Source organism: Papio anubis, unplaced genomic scaffold, assembly GCF_008728515.1.
Source record: "Papio anubis isolate 15944 unplaced genomic scaffold, Panubis1.0 scaffold20, whole genome shotgun sequence".
In the NCBI taxonomy this organism is placed as follows: domain Eukaryota; kingdom Metazoa; phylum Chordata; class Mammalia; order Primates; family Cercopithecidae; genus Papio; species Papio anubis.
This window is the reverse complement of record NW_022162022.1, coordinates 1-15294: the sequence shown is the minus strand read 5'-3', so window position 1 is coordinate 15294 and position 15294 is coordinate 1. Positions and strand designations below refer to the sequence as shown.

At 36.9% G+C, this 15294-nt stretch overlaps 1 protein-coding gene across 1 annotated transcript in view; it reads right to left on the bottom strand.

Moving 5' to 3' along the window:
* Positions 1-15087, bottom strand: part of LOC116272791 (selenocysteine insertion sequence-binding protein 2-like) — a gene marked incomplete at its 5' end in the record, with an annotated part of 44750 nt that extends 29663 nt beyond the window's left edge. The window contains 5 exons of the mRNA XM_031661604.1: positions 1215-1349; positions 9420-9535; positions 10192-10216; positions 10496-10725; positions 14952-15087. Coding sequence (XP_031517464.1) covers positions 1215-1349; positions 9420-9535; positions 10192-10216; positions 10496-10725; positions 14952-15087 — 642 coding nt within the window. The remainder of the gene's footprint in view (positions 1-1214; positions 1350-9419; positions 9536-10191; positions 10217-10495; positions 10726-14951) is intronic.
* Positions 15088-15294: the final 207 nt, after the last annotated feature.

The window sequence follows — 15294 nt, the reverse complement described above, 5'->3', positions numbered from 1 at the left end:
CTATTCTTGATAGAGTAATTGAGATACTCTCAAGTCCTCTGACTCAATTACTAAACTTATCTAACATATTATTGATTTTTTTTTTTTTTTTTGAGACGGAGTTTTGCTATTGTTGCCCAGGCTGGAGAGCAATGGCACAATCTCAGCTCACTGCAACCTCTGCCTCCTGAATTCAAGTGATTCTCCTGCCTCAGCCTCCCAAGTAGCTGGAATTACAGGCACCTGCCACCATGTCCAGTTAACTTTTTGTATTTTTAGTAGAGATGGGGTTTCACCACGTTGGCCAGGTCTCAAACTCCTGACCTCAAGTGATCCGCCCCACCTTTGGCCTCCGAAAGCGCTGGGATTACAGGCATTAGCCATCACACCCGGCATATTATTCATTTCTATCCTCTGACCTCAAGTAAGTTTTCCAGTTTAATCTCCATCTATTAACTCATTTAATAGAATTTATGATCCAACCAAAATGAGCTACTCAAATGAGTTTCCAGAGATATGTGGTGAAAAACATCTTGACACATACAAATTCTACTTGTTCTTTAAATTCATTTCAAATGTTACCTACCCTGCCACAAACCCAAAGTGACCTGTCTCTGCGCTCAACTCTAACCACACTCAACTAAGTATTACGTGTGTATATGCCTACGTTCTCCTACTACACAGCAACGCTCCCGAAGATAGCAGGTCTGTTCACCTTTATGTATCATTCAGAGCACCTTACTGCACACATATAGACCACCAATAAGAATCTGTTCGATGAATAACAGTGCAATTAGGATATGAGCTGTCTATCAGAGAAAGTAAAACATCTTTCCTCCTCCTCTAAAACTCTCCTGGCTGACAGCACAACTTAACTAGATTGAACTACTCAAATCTGAAAAGCCTTTCAAATGAATTGAGTAACAACAAAAATTAAGTGAAAAAGCTCCATACTAAATAAAGTCCACATGAAATCAAGTTCTACCTCTACACATTACCTCAAAATGGTGAACACACAGGACAAAAATTTATAAAAATAAACATCAGTAAAATTAATGTTAGATTAAATATATATAACTAAGACAAAAATGAGTTAATACTTCTGAGTAATTTATAATTTAATACTAGAATCACTAAGACATAAAAAGTATTCATAATGTTCACAATGTAACACATTAATTTCTTAATGGGAACATTTCCTATAACAGCTTACAAATAGAGTTTGAAAAAAATACCTCAAAATATAAAGACTCAGAATTAGGATCGCTTCTATGGGATTGACTAGAGCTTAAATGCTTATTATCTGGTCTCTTTTGCAAATTCTGTCTTCTTTCTGAGGAAGTACTGTGTCCTCGGCATCTGAATCCAACCTAAGTAAACCCCAGAGGGGGAAAAAAATCTAATTATTTTTAAATAAATGTTTCACTCAAGTATATAACATACCGGCAGAAAAGTACGCACAAGTGTACAACTCAATAAATTTTCACGAAGTGCATCACTTATTTTAAAGATCAAGTTTCTGACAAATAAGGTACTTATAAGTAAAACAGAAAAATGAGACGATTAATGCACATTACTTTTTTCCCCTCGACATGAATATTTATTAGCAGCTTTATTCACAAAAGTGAAAACAGGAAACAAACCAGATGTTCTACAGTGGGTGAACAGTTAAACTAACTGCGGCAGATCCAGATCATAGTATAGAAGTCTGTATCAACCACAAAAGGGAATAAACTACAGTATTGATAAACTCAACAACCAGAGAACCATGGAAGTGAAAAAGGCCAATCCCAAAGACTGTACAAAGGCATACAAAATTATTGAAACAGCAGAATTAGAAAGGGAGAACAGGTCAGTGAACTCTAGGGCATAAGGAGCAGTTGGTGTGGCTATGAAAGCCAATAGGAGGGTCCTTGTGATGATGAATCTGTTCTGTGTCTTGACTGTATCAAGGCCAATATCTGGGTGTGATATTGCACTTTAGTTTTGCAAGATATTACCACTGGGGGGGAACTGCATATTACTTACTTTTTTTTTTTAGAGACGTGATCTTGCTCTGTTGCCCAGGCTGGAGTGCAGTGGCTTGATCATAGCTCACTACAGCCTGAACACCTAGGCTCAAGTGATTCTCTTGCCTCAGCCTCCCAAGCAACTGGGACTACAAACACATGCCACTATACCTAGCTAATTGTTTTATCTGTAGTTTTGTAGAGACAGGGGTCTCACTATGTTCCCAGGCTGGTCTTGAACTGCTGACTTCAAGCAATCTTCCCACCTTGGCCTCTCAAAGTACTGAGATTAAGGCATGAGTCACATGCCTGGCCTTTTATATTACTTTTTAAGTTAGGATCTTACTCTGTCACCCAGGCAGGAGTGCAGTAGTGCCAACAAGGCTCACTGTAGCCTCAACCTCCTGGACACAAGTGATTCTTTCACCTCAGCCCCCCAAATACCTAGGACCACAGGTGTGCACCACCACACCCAGCTAATTTTTTTATTTTCTGTAGAAGCAGGGTCTGCCTATATTGTCCAGGCTGGTCTAGAATTCCTGCGCTCAAGGGATCCTCCTGCCTCGCCTCCCAAAGTGCTGTGATTACATGCATGAGTGACCGTGCCCAGTTACTCTTTAACTACTGTAAGTTTTCTCATACTTGCAGTTTATTTTTTTATAAAATAGATAAAACAATTAGGAAAATTATTTAATAAAAATCTTGTTTCCAAGATTTAAGAGAATAAGCTTTTCATTCAATCACATAAATTAGTATTATTATTGTATGTTAGGAACTAAAATGTTTCTATGTCCCAAAATTGATGTATTAAAATCCTAACACTCCCTCTGCCCATGAGATGGTATTTGAAAGTGCGGCCTTTGGAAGGTGATTAGGTTATGAGGGCAGAGCCATCATAAATGGGATTAGTGACCTCATATAAGGAACCCCAGAGACCTCCTTCACCCCTTCCACCACGTAAGGACAAAGCTAGAAGACAGTCACCTAGGAACCAGGAAGCAGGCCCTCACCAGACATCGAATTTGCCAGGGCCTTGGACTTCCCACCCTCCAGAACTGAGAGAAATAAACTTCTGTTGTTTATAAGCCACTGAGTCTACAGCATTATTTTATAGCAGCCAAAACAGACCAAAAAATCCCATTAACAAATCTGCAAAATGTTCAATTTTCATGTGGGCAAGAAAAAAAACATTACGCATTCTAAGACTCTTAAGACATTTCAAGTTCCCTCTCTTAAGTACCAAATGCAGCTAACAGAAAATGCCTCTCTTAACCAGGACACTTAAAAGATATGAAAAATACGATCTTCAGTAACAGCTACTCCAAAATTCTAACAACTGCAAATTGGAAGCAGACCTGGAGAGAAGGTGCTGGTATGCAGGCCTTGGGTTCTGAAATCAAACAGATGCACACAAAGACCTGGAACCACCTGAATTCTTACGCTTGCTGTTGTAAACCAGAATTAGTATATATGCATTAATGGTGTTACAAATAGTAAAACTATTTCCTTTAAAAACAAATGCAATCTGATTCTTACACTTTGAGACATAAAGCACCAGGATTAAATTAAAACCCCCAAACTAATGGTCCCAACAAAGTTCATGTGAGCCAAATGTGCAAGTATTCCAATAAACTCATTAATGAATCAATAACCTCATGACATCTAAATATTTTGTCAGCTCTTCTAAAAAAGAGTTTTGTTGATAGAAAGAGGGTATACTGAACAAAACAAAGCAGAAGCTACAGCTCTGAATATATATTAAGATTCTTAAATGAGTAGCACAAAATTAAAAATTTTAAAGTTTTCATACCCCATTTACAATAATAAAAAGGAAAAAAATATTAGAAATTACCACTATGTACAAACTTATTTAAGGAAAACTTTGCAACACTTCCATTTGTTGACTGACTGATTGATTGACTGCTTAACTGAGACGGGGTCTCTCTGCTGCCCAGGCTGCAGTGCCATGGCGCCATTATAGCTCACTGTAACCTGAAACTCCTGGGCTCAAGCGTTCCTCCCACCTCACTCTCCCAAGTAGACAGGACTATGGGTGCATGCCACCATGCCTGCCTTACACCACTTTTCTAAAGAACACCAAAAAATGATTCAAGCCAGGTGCGGTGGCTCACGCCTGTAATCCCAGCACTTTGGGAGGCTGAGGCAGGTGGATCACTTGAGGTCAGAAGTTCAAGGCCAGTCTGGCCAACATGGTGAAATCTGGTCTCTACTGAAATACAAAAATTAGCCACGCGTGGTAGCAGGCACCTGTAATCTCAGCTACTCAGGAGGCTGAGGCAGGAGAATCACTTGAACCCAGGAGGTGGAGATTGCAGTGAGCTGAGATTGTGCCACTGTACTCCAGCCTAGGCAACAAAGACTTCATTTCAAAAAAAAAAAAAAGATTCAAAAATAGGAAGACATACTGTGTTTGCATAGAAAGATGACATATCATAAAAGGTAGCTGATTCTAAGTTTATAGATTAATTTAAACACCAATGGAACAGAATAGAAAGTCTAGAAATGGATTCCAATATATTTGGGAACTTATTAAGTGATAAAGGTAATTAAAGTCAGTGAAGAAGGGACAAACTTTTCAACAAATGGTGCTGGAAGATTTTAAAGTCACTTCGAAAATACAAAGTAGGATAATATCTCACATCATATACCAAGAAAAACTCCAAATGGAATAAATATTTAAATGTAAAGAAACAAGGCCATGAATACACTAGAGGAAGAAACAAGCAAATTCCTTTACAGCCTTGGAGTAGGGGCTAAGCTTTTCCAACTATGATTTAAAACACTTTAGAAGCCATCAAAAAAAAAGGACCAATAGAGTCAATTTATAAATACAAACTTCTTAACGTTTTTTTTTTTTTTTTGAGACAGAGTTTCACTCTTGTTGTCCAGGCTGGAGTGTAATGGCACAATCTCGGCTCACCGCAACCTCCGCCTCCCAGGTTCAAGCAATGCTCCTGCCTCAGCCTCCCTGGTAGCTGGGATTACAGGCATGTGCCACAACGCCCAGCTAATTTTGTATTTTTAGTAGAGACGGGGTTTCTCCATGTTGGTCAGGCTGGTCTCGAACTCCCAAACTCAGGTGATCCACCCACCTCGGCCTCCCAAAGTGCTGGGATTACAGGCGTGAGCCACCGCGCCCGGCCTTAATGTTATTTTAAAAATAAACTCTGCACGGCAATAATCATGATAATAATGAGCAAAGTAAAAAATAAAAAGGAAAACCTAGCAAAATATTTGCAACTTGCGTTACATATTAAAGACTCCAAGTAACTTCAGGAACTTGATAAAAACTTGATCAAACTGATTTTAAAATGTACCTCAAAAAAGAAAGAAATAGATCAAGATTCAAAAAATGAGCAAAGTATAGGATCAGGTAAGTTCACAGGAAAAGAAGTAAATACAAATGCTCCTTAAACACATGGAAGAATGATCAACTACATTAAGACATAATTTTTATCTAACTGGCATACACCCCAAATCCTGAAAACACACTGTATCTGAAGCCGTATGATACTAGGCACTTTCCACATTGTTGTTGAGGATGCAGACTGATACAATCTGGTGATATTTACCAAAACAACACATGAATTTACCTTTTGACTCAGCAGTCCCTTATCTAGAAATTGATTCTATACATACACATTTCTAAATGACACAGCAGCATGTTTACAACAGCAACAGTTTGCAAACAACTCAAGTATCCATTGATAAGGCTACAGAAATCAACAAGGGTATATCCACACAATATTACGAGTTGTCTAAAAGGAAAAAGTGTGGAAGCCCTTTACGTGGTAATATGGAAATTATGAAAATGTCTCCAAGATGCACTGTAAGTGAGCAAAGGAGAGAACACAGTAGATATGCTCTTTTTTTGTAAAGAAAGAACAAAAATAAGATATATACATCTATTTACTTATAATGAAGTGAAAAAACTCTGGAAGACTACAAGAATTTACTCAAAGTGGGAGAGGTATAGGGGGAGAGGGGAAGTCAAGGAGAAGCAGGGGTGAAATGAGACTTTTACATTGTATATAATCTTTTTTTTTAAAATCTCGTTTACTTTTCAACCTATTCTATAAAATAAAGCCGTTTTAAAAGATTTCAAGTTTTTGGATTCTTTCCATCATTTAAAATTAGACGTATACCAGACTAAAGAAATGATCTATGTTACTCAATGTTAAAACACTGGTAAGGATGTTTAAAACTCCTGTAATTAAACAGCATGGTACAGGTGCAAAAATCTCATAAACTGAACAAAACAAATAGCCCCAAAACAGCATATAAGAAATCAGTAGGCCGGTCGCGGTGGCTCACCCCTGTAATCCCAAAACTTTGGGAGGCCGAGGTGGGTAGATCACAAAGTCAAGAGTTTGAGACCAGTCTGGGCAACATCGTGAAACCCCGTTTCTACTAAAAACACAAAAATTACCCAGACGTGGTGTTGGGCACCTGTAATCCCAGCTACTAAGGAGGCTGAGGCAGAAGAATCACTTGAACCTGAGAGGCGGAGGTTGCAGTGAGCTAAGATCGTGCCACTGCATTCCAGCCTGGGCAACAAGAGCGAGACTCTGTCACAAAAAAAAAAAAAAGAAAGAATAAAAGAAAAAAAGAAATCAGCAAATCACTAAAATGGAAACAAAAACCAGGGAAAGAATGTTAGGACAACTGGTTAACTACTTTGAAAATCCACTCCATTTTGTTTTACCATGGAACAAAATAAATCTCAGATAAAAATGCCCTGAAATATTATATTACAAAAAGTAACAGAACATACAGGTCAATATTTATTTGATTTCTAAAAGATGTCTAGAGTCTAAAAACAATCAGAAATTGCAAAAAGGGAAAACATTTTGACTTAAAAAGATTCTGCATCTCAAAAATCAAACAAATACACTTAAGTAAAGTACAAGGATAACAGCATCAGAAGTAGAAAGCAAATACATTGTCAAACATCTGGCTCCAGTTCTTTGGTGCCATATATATTTGCAAAGTTTTCTTTTTTGTTCTTTTAACATTCCTCATCAGTTTTGAGAAAGAGATAAAATGTTTTTCATCTGAGTATTATTTCCTCTCTAGTGAGCTACCGATAGCAAAACCAATAGTACTGAAACTGTAAACACAGGTAGGACTAGCGATTACAGTCTCAGCAGAAAATTTCAGCCCATATGTAAATATTACGTAGAATTTGTTTATCCAATCTGTATAAATGATTCCTCTTTTAGCTCTTTTGTTTTTAATCAAATAAAGTTAGACTGCCTCACCAGCTTGCCACAAATGATTTATTTTTGCAATAACCACAGGGAAGAGTGAATTTTGTTTTTTTGACAGCCTAATTAATGTTAAGGTACATATGAAGTACAGGTTGAGTTATTCCTTATCTGAAATGCTTGGGACCAGAAGTGTTTTGAATTTCAGATTTTTTCAGATTCTAGAGTATCTGCATATACATACTGAGGTATCTTGGGGATGGGATCCAAGACTCAACACTGAAATTCACTTGTGTTTCATATACACCTCATACACATAGCCTGAAGGTAATTTCATACAGTATTTTAAATAACTGTGTGCATTACACGAAGTTGTGTTAAGTACTTATGTACAGAATTTTCTAGCTGCGGTGTCATGGCACTAAAAAAGTTTCATATTTTTCAATTAAAAAATGGGCAAATGATCTGAAGAGTCATTTCTCAAAGGAAAGCATACATGAAAAAATGCTCAGCATCACTAATCATTAGGGAAATGTGTATCAAAACCATAAGGAGGTATTTTCTCGTCTCAGAATGCCTATTCTATTCTCGAAAAAAATGCTGGTATGCTGGTGAGGATGCAGAGAAAAGGAAACTCGTATACACACTGATCTTGGGAATGTAAATTAGTATGACCACTACAGAAAATAGTATAAAGTTTCCTCAAAAACTAAAAAAAGAACTACCACATGATCCAGCAATCCCACTACTAGAGCCAAAGAAAAAGCCATCAGTATGTTAAAGAGATATCTGCCTCTCTTGTTTATTGCAGCATTATTCACATTAGCCAAGATATGAAATCAACTTAAGTGTCCATCAGATGAATGGATGAAGAAAATGTGGTGTATATATATAGAATGGAATACTGTTCAGCCATAAAAAGAACAAAATCCTGTCATTCACAGCAACATGGATGAGCCTAGAGGACAATATGTTTAGTGAAATAAGCAAGGCACAGAAAGATAAAGAACACACGTTGTCACTCACACGTGGAAGTTAAAAAAGTTGATCTTACAGAAGTAGAGCGTAGAATAGTGGTTACCAGAGGCTAGGAAGGATTGAGGGAGAGGGATAGGGAGAGGTTGGTCAATGAATGCAAAATTACAGCTACAAAGAGGGAATAAATTCTAGTGTTCTATAGCACTGGTAGGGTGACTACAGTTAACAATAATTTATTGTATATTTTCAAATAGGGGACAGGATTCTGAATGTTCCCAAAACAAAGAAATGATCTATGTTTGAGATGATGGATATGTTAATCACCCTGATTTGATCATTATACTTTACAACTATGTACAGTTATTACGTGTCAACTAAAAAGAAAAAAGTTTCAGATTTTAGATTTGGATTAGGGATCCCAATCCCAAATCCAAATGCTCTAAAATCTGAAACTTTTTCTTGAATGCTCAACCTATATTCCATTCCAGGGAGGCAAAGGAACAGGCAAATAGTTGGCATATTTAACCCATTAGTAACTTGCTCCTATTTAAGTTTATTCACAGATGAATATATCCATATAGTCATATGATAGTTTTAATTCCTTAATAGAGTTAAGGAATCCAAGAAGGCCATCTAAAAAAATGAAAAGGAAAAATAATGACCATTAAACAACTCCCTGATTTTACAGCCAATCAAAGCAGGAAGTTACAGTTATTTGTAGTTCATGGCAGTGCACAGCTCCCTCTCCTGTACTGCAGTTACACCTTGTTCCTCTGGGCCTCAGGAATCTGCCCTGACTACCTCATGGCAAGCCATCACTATGGCACTGCCATTAGCACAAAAGGGTATTTACAGTCAGGTAAAGACACGTGGACAAGGCTACCATCCCTAAGATCAAAGAATCAATATTTAAAGCACAAAATGCTTTTGAATTTTTATGTGGGAAAAAGACATGGCAAATGAAACAGGATTAAAGGGCATCCTTTTTTAACATTATAAAATATTTAAATATATAGAAATGTAGAAAAATGGTACCATATATACCCACTCAACACTTTGCCATTTTGTTTCATTATTTAAGTTTATTAGCTAAGCCATTTTAAAGTTACACGATAGTTCACTTTCAAATCACTCAATGTGCATATCCACTACACCACTGTAACTAACAAATCTAAAATGACTCATCTCATACCTAATTAATTTTCTCCACCGTAATTCGAATTACCTGTGAATTATTTCTTTGTTCAGTTTGCCTTCCACCTCTAGAAAATGTCTGATTTTTTTCCATCCAAGGTTTTTTCTGAGTTGCCTGGCAAGTTACATTGGACCAATTTACACCACCTATAACAAATACAATTTTAAATTATAATTTACTTATAAAAGACAGGAAAACCTAAATTGACCTGACTTCATATACTGAAATTCAGTCACTAGAAATGCGATACTGAAAATTTTTCTATACACCTTTTTTTTTTTTTTGAGACGGAGTTTCGCTCTTCTTTACCAGGCTGGAGTGCAGTGGCGAGATCTTAGCTCACTGCAACCTCCGCCTCCTGGGTTCAAGCAATTCTCCAGCCTTAGCCTCCCAAGTAGCTGGGATTACAGCCGCTCACCAAGTCCAGCTAATTTTTTTGTATTTTTAGTAGAGATGGGGTTTCATCATGTTGGCCAGACTGGTCTCGAACTCCTGACCTTAGGTGATCCACCTGCCTCTGCCTCCCAAAGTGCTGTGATTACAGGCGTGAGCCACCTTACCCAGCCCTATAAACTTGTAAGTAGTACTACAGTTCTTAGTAATACAAGTGTCCTCTTACAGAATATCTCCAGTTGGCATTTTCTCAAGCTGATCAGCAAAACTGTACTTCCAAATTACCTTGAATCTCTGCAAGATTTCTAAGTTTTGTTTGCAATATCGGCACGCCTCATGCTTAAAAGGAAAACTTTGATAATGTACAAAGTAGAAAGTATAGCAAAAACACAATGCAGAAAATAAGTACCTGCACACATAGATGATTCCACATGCTAAAAAAAGAAACAAAAAGACAATTATACTCTACTTGAGAACCAACATTATGTACTTTGCTAAATGTTTTATAATTTAGTGTGAAGCATGCATATCACAATATTATCATACTTATTCATAAATGAACATTTTTATTAATAAAATACAAAATACATTTGTAACTATCCTATTACTGTAGTAATTGTTAATGAAAACAGATACTTAAGCTTTAGCAGAGGATGCAAAATAATAATACTGATATCAATGACCAATAAAGAAATCAAGACGATGCCACATACATTCATGGTCCCAGAATCAGGATTTCTCACAGCCCCTGCTGCAGGCTGGTTGTTGCTGTGTTTGGGACTGCAGTAACCACTGTCACTGTCAATGTCAGCTTCACTAGCCCCCTGCTCACTAGAAGATTCAGCAGTGGGGTGGGATGCTCTTCTTCTCCTGCCCTTGGACTTCCAGAGCATTGTGGCAGTGGTCTCTGAGAGAGACTTGTTAGCGATATCTGATGGGAAATCTACAAAGGCAAGGAAAGTGTGACAATTCTTTGTGATGAGCAAATTGATAAATTCTCATTAAATCATCATTAAGATTATAAGAAAATAGATACCAAACTTCATAAATGAAGAAATAGGTGACAACTTTTTGAAAACTTCATTAAAAGGTAAGATGTTCCTGGTAAGTTGGTTAATGTTTTTTGTTTTTCTTGAGGCAGGGTCTCAGTCTGTTTCCCAGGCTGAAGGGCAGTGGCACAATTTTGGCTCACTGCAACCTCTGCCTCCCAGGCTCAAGCAATCCTTCGATCTCAGCCTCCCAAGTAGCTGGGACTACAGGCATGCACCACCACCACACCGGGGTTATTTTTTGTAGAGACAGGGTTTTGCAGGGTTTCGCCATGTTGCCCAGGTTGGTCTCAAACTCCTGAGCTCAAGCGATCCACCCGACGTGACCTCCCAAAATGCTGGGATTACAGGCATGAGCTACCTCACCCAGCCTGTATGTTTTTATTATGAAGACAGACTAAAATATATCACTAAAATACTAAAATCGCCATCAACCATTTAGGAAAGAGAACGTCATCAATCTTTTGAAGGTTGCTGTGTGTTCCCCTCCACTACTATACCATTTTCTTAGCCCAGAGCTTACCATCTATTCTGAATTCTGTGCATATCATTCCTTCACTTTTCTTTATAGATTTACCATGGATTTCTGTATTTCTAAAACCTAAATCATATAATTTTCCAGTTTTCAACTTTATTTTAAAACACCACTTTGCCCATGTGACTTCTCACCCCTGCCACACCTCAACACTGGCTTTGAGATTGTGGTGCATATGTTATAATTCATTAATGCCACTGGAATCTAGAATGCCTTCACATGAATATACCTCAGTGTACTTATCCTTTGTACCACTGATGAGACACCTCAGTTGTTTCGGAGTTTTGCTACTAAGAACACTATTACTGTTGACACTGATACACAGACACATGAATGTGCATACATGCATATGTAAGTTTCTCTACGGTAAATACTGCCAGAACTTAGGGGATGCACATATCCAACTTTACTTGATGCCCAATCATTTTCAAAGGTACTTAATAGACAGTTATACTCCAACAATAGTATATTCACCCAATGATCCATATATTCATTAAATACTTTACATTATCATCCAGACTGTACCTAATCTGTTGGGTATAAAATGGTGGCTCATTGTGGATTTTAATTAGTATGTTCCTGCTTAATAATGAGGCTGATCTTTTTTTTTTCTTTTTTTGCTTTTAGCCACAAGTGTTTTCCCTTCTGTGAAGTTTTTATTAATATTACTTTTGAATTATCTGACTTCTGCCATTTTTCTGAGTTATATTTCTTATTTCACAAATTATAATTGCAGCAAGACATTCCAAAAAACAAAAAACCAGACTTTCTTTGAACAAATTACAAGTTTTCCTTTTTCCACATTTCTGCCCATTCATAATTTTTATACAACACTGATTTAATTTTGAGTTGTACTCTGCTTAATATGACGTCATGTTATGACAAGTCTTCATAATTATAAGATGACTCCTTATTATTCCACTGAGAGGGTGTCCTGTACTTAGAGTAGTGTCCAAGCAGGACTTGTTACCTGCTACTAGTGGACACTATGAAAGCTTCAGCACTTTTGCTGCACTGCAGCAATATGCACCTTTAATCAAATAGCCCCCTCTCTTTCTAGGGGGAGGCTCCATTTGGACACATTCATAGGAATGAGATGGCTGGGTCCAAAGAAAAATTCCTATATTCCTGCAAAATTGTTTAGCCTACCAGCACAGTGTTCCATGGGCCCCAAGGACAGGGTGGGATCATTCTCTTATCGATTCATGTTAATTCTTTACACATCTCATGCTAATCCTTTGTCAGTTATATACATGGTAAAAGTCTTTTCCAAGTTGGGGCCTATTCTTTCACTTACTTTTAATAAACAGAAATTCTTAATTTTAGAAACAGTTCCCTCCCTGCAGTCATAAAGTTATCTGCCTATATTTTCTTCTATCATTGGGCTTCCCTACGTCCTTAATCAATCTGAAATAGATTTGCATGGGGCACAAATCGGCAACGCTCTTTCTGTCATCTTCCATATACACGTGTTTTCATACACATGTGGGGTCTGTTTCTAGGCTCTCTGTTCTGTTTGACTTTTGTATACTGCATCGACAAAATAAACCTATAGGAATTAAGACGGCTTTATAAGTTTCCATATCTAGAGGAAAAGTTCTTTTCCAGGGATGTCTTGGGTCTTCTGAGACCACTGTTCCTTTATTTTAGAATTAGTTTATCAAGCTTCCCCAAAATTACTTTGAACATGATATTTAGGTTTTTCTTAATGTCCCATAATAAAGACTTATAACTTTCTTTTTTATTTTTCTTTCAAGACAGTCTTGCTTGGTTGCCAGGCTGGAATGCAGTGATGCAATCTCAGCTCACTGCAACGTCCGCCTCCCAGGTTCAAGTGATTCTCCTACCTCAGCCTCCCAAGTAGCTGGACTACAGGCACCTGCCACCACACAGAGCTGATTTTTGTATTTTTTAGTAGAGATGGGGTTTCACCATATTGGCCAGGGTGGTCTTGAACTCCTGGCTTCAAGTGATCTGTCTGCCTTGGCCTTCCAAAATGCTGGGATTACAGGTGTGAGCCACCACACCCAGCCTAGTCTTACTATTTTCTGCCTACACATCCCATACGTCTTCTCTAAGATTTCCAGAAACTCTCTTTTTCAGTGTTATTGTTAATGACATCTTTTTTTCAAATTTTGTGGGTGGCAAACTGAAATGCAATTAACTTTTGTATATTATATTAGATCCAGCCATCTTATTATAAACTCTTTTTAAATAATGAGCTTGTGTTCAAATGTAAAAATCTGTTACAAATGGAAAGACATTCCTAATAAACTATAATATTTAATTTGATCTCTGCTTGATACCAATTAATCCTCAGAAATTAAAAACTTAACTGAAGAATAAAAATACTAATAGGATGTACAATATGTAATATTCTATCCAAATTCACCTTTATCTTTTCATTTTCTAATTACTATGCCTCAGAGTGTCTTTGTGGTTAAAATAACAAGCAACATAAAGAAGTAAGGATATTTTAAAGCCTTCCCAGGGTTAAAAGCACATAGCAATGGGTCACTATGACTAAAGACAACCAAACCAGAAAACTTTGTAATATATTACATTGTGATTCTTTTCCATAGCCACTCCAAGTATTTGTCAGTCTGTTAATCTCAAAGATGCATGCCTTTATGCTTTAACCACACAATAACTGTACTATCAGCAAGACTTTTTAAACTGATTTTCAGATCCTTTCTCTGCTCCTAATAGATCTAAGCAACCGTAAAAAGATAAATAGATCTCCAAAAGAAAAGGTATAACCTAAAAAAGCATAAGCCATCTTATTCATTTCAACTCAGACCTCATTTGAATGGAGGCTGTACAGAGATAGAAAAGCTAATTATGACTTTGAATGGATCTTGGTCTTGGATCATGAACAAAGACTGTTTACTAGTGTCACTGACTATGGATGAGAGGAGATAAACATCTACTCTACAGATAATAAACTGAGATCAAGGATACAAAGTGAAATTTCATAATATAAACTGCAAAAAATAGCACATTGTAAGAATATTAATTCTTGTCTATTACCAGGTGAAAGCTTTTTTATTTAATGCCTGTACAGTCCTCTAAAAATGTTTGACAAAATGATATTTGACTAGTTCAAAATTTGTACTTAACAGGATATAGATGACATACATAGGTTTGGTTCAGATCTATGCCAAAATATGCCATAGAAAATTTGCTAAGTTCTTTCTATGAAGATGTATAGGATATTAGGATGTTTTATAAAGGGTTTTAATCTAGTTATAAAAACATGTACAATTTTAATTTCAACCAAAATGAGCTCCTCAAATTTCTATAGTATCTGCAAAATTCCATCTCTGGTTTCTGAACTACTCCATTATTACAAAAGGAAAAGGACACCTTAAACCCGCCCAAAATTGTACACAAGGCCAGCAAGCAAATTGAAAGAACATTAAGGATACAGATTGCTTTATCCTTCCTAGAGAATTTCACAAAGTGGCAGGACAAAAGAAAGGATGAAAGTCTACAATTCTGACAAGTGGTACAGACCACAATTATAAAGTGACAAATGAAAAAAGATCAAAATCAGTGATGCACATGTAAGAACCCTTGCCTTACCAGTTTGCTGTGAAGCATCTACCAGAAGCACAATTTTTGATCGACTATCGGGACCTGCTGCACTGGTTTCTTTCTGAGTAGCTACATTTTTCACCAGCGGCCTTTTGCTTTTTATATGCTGTTGTAAAAGTTGTTGCTGATTTAAAAAAAACAAAAAACACACAACTATTCAATGTACTAAACATTATAAAATACACATCTATTACAAAATACAGCTAAGTATATGTTCAAAATTCTTGGCTTCCATGGGGCAATAGTATTAGGGTTTCATGAAATACCTGCAGCAAAGCATAATAGGCTAAACAATGTATTATACACACATTTCACTTTTTCAAATAACAGC